At 52.3% G+C, this 1606-nt stretch overlaps 1 protein-coding gene across 1 annotated transcript in view; it reads left to right on the forward strand.

Moving 5' to 3' along the window:
- Nucleotides 1-508: 508 nt before the first annotated feature.
- The window catches only part of TCEAL4 (transcription elongation factor A like 4), a 1244-nt gene continuing 146 nt past the window's right edge, over nucleotides 509-1606 (forward strand). Inside the window, exons 1-2 of the mRNA XM_007956853.2 lie at nucleotides 509-552; nucleotides 1059-1595. Coding sequence (XP_007955044.1) covers nucleotides 1084-1595 — 512 coding nt within the window. The 5' untranslated portion in view covers nucleotides 509-552; nucleotides 1059-1083. The remainder of the gene's footprint in view (nucleotides 553-1058; nucleotides 1596-1606) is intronic.

The raw sequence follows: 1606 nt of genomic DNA on the forward strand, positions 1-1606 counted from the left end.
GTGTAGATAGAGATGGTGGTGGGAAGCTGTCTAAGGTTGGCTGAAGGACAGCCAAATGATGATTGGGCAGGGGGTGGACACCTCAATTATCTGGGGCTGCTTTCACGGTACCCCTGTTCCTCCCAGCCCAACGTCCATTTTGGAGCCGGAAATGGTGGGCTGGGGGGCGTCCCAGCTGTGCGACAGTGGAAATAATTCCCCTTTACCATTTTGGGTAAAGGAAACGTAGAGGAAAACGATGACCTCAAGGGTGGGGAGGCGAGTTGCTTCCTGCGGAGGAGAACTCAGATACCAAAATTAGTTTGGAAAACATCCTGGTCTGGTGCCCGAGGTCTGAAAAGAAATGGCGGCTGGGGAGCAGGGATGTGAAGAAGGGAATCATTGGGTGAGGAGGCCTGGATTCCGGAAAGGACCCGTGTCACTGTGCGTCCACCGAGAGCATTGCCCATCCTGTCTGCTTGCAGGTCCGCGCGTCTGTTTTTCCCAGCACTGTGTGAGGGTAGAAAAGGAGGAGAAGCCTGTCCAGAAGCCCTGCAGGTCTGTGGGGGGCAGGCGGCACTGAACGTAGACCGAGGCTGAGGGGAGTGTGCAGGGCAGGGGCTGGGCAGAATGTGGCGGCCCCACCCTCCAACACATACACACACCCTCTGACCTGGGAGTAGAGATGGTAATAGGGTCTGCCTGAGCTCTGGTGGCATAGTACCTAAGGCATTTGACTGCTAAGCAGAAGGCTGGCGGTTCAAACCCACCAGCCACCCCTCGGAAGGCAGGTTGGGCAATCTACTTCCGTAGAGATACTGCCTTGGAAACCCAAAGAGGGGTCACTATAAGTCGGATGTCCTTGAAGGCAGTGAGTTTGGATTTGGTTTGGTTTGGGAAAGGTTTGGCTTATGTGTGTGGGAGGAATGAGGCACATTTGGAGGCCCAGCTGGGTTAGAGGAACCGTGGGGGAGATGCAAGCACTATCTGGACCTGCATTTCAGTTCTAAATTCTCAGTCTCCTTGTCTCCTCCTTGTTTCCTCCCATTCCCCACCCTCTGGTCTCCCCGCACCCCTAGGACAGGAAAAGGGGAGAATCTCAACATGGAGAAACTCTGCAGTGAAAATGAAAGAGAGCCTGAAAACCAAGGAAAGATGGACAATGAAGAAGAGCCAGAGCCTAAGGGAGAGCCAGAAGTAGCTGCTCCTCTGGAAGACAAGGAAAAGTTAGGAAATGAGGGAAAGACAGAAAAGAAAGGAAAGACAGATGAAGAAATGCTGAAAGATAAGGGAAAGCTGGAGAGGGAGGGAAAGCCAGAAGAAGGAAAGCCAGCGAGTGAAACAAGGGCTGCAGGAAAGCGCCCAGCTCAGGATGATGTCCCCAGAAAAGCAAAAAGAAAAACCAACAAAGGATTGGCTGAGTATCTCAAGGAGTATAAGGAGGCCATACATGAAATGCATTTGAGCAATGAGGAGATGATAAGAGAGTTCGATGAGATGGCCAGGGTGCAGGATGAGGTGAAAAAATCCAAACAGAAATTGGGGGGTTTTATGTGGATGCAAAGAAGTTTACAGAATCCCTTCCACCCTAGGGGCCCAAGGGAACTTAGGGGTGGCTGTAGGGCCC

The sequence above is a fragment of the Orycteropus afer genome, unplaced genomic scaffold (assembly GCF_000298275.1).
Source record: "Orycteropus afer afer isolate SDZICR_OR568_19922 unplaced genomic scaffold, OryAfe1.0 scaffold00674, whole genome shotgun sequence".
In the NCBI taxonomy this organism is placed as follows: Eukaryota; Metazoa; Chordata; class Mammalia; order Tubulidentata; family Orycteropodidae; genus Orycteropus; species Orycteropus afer.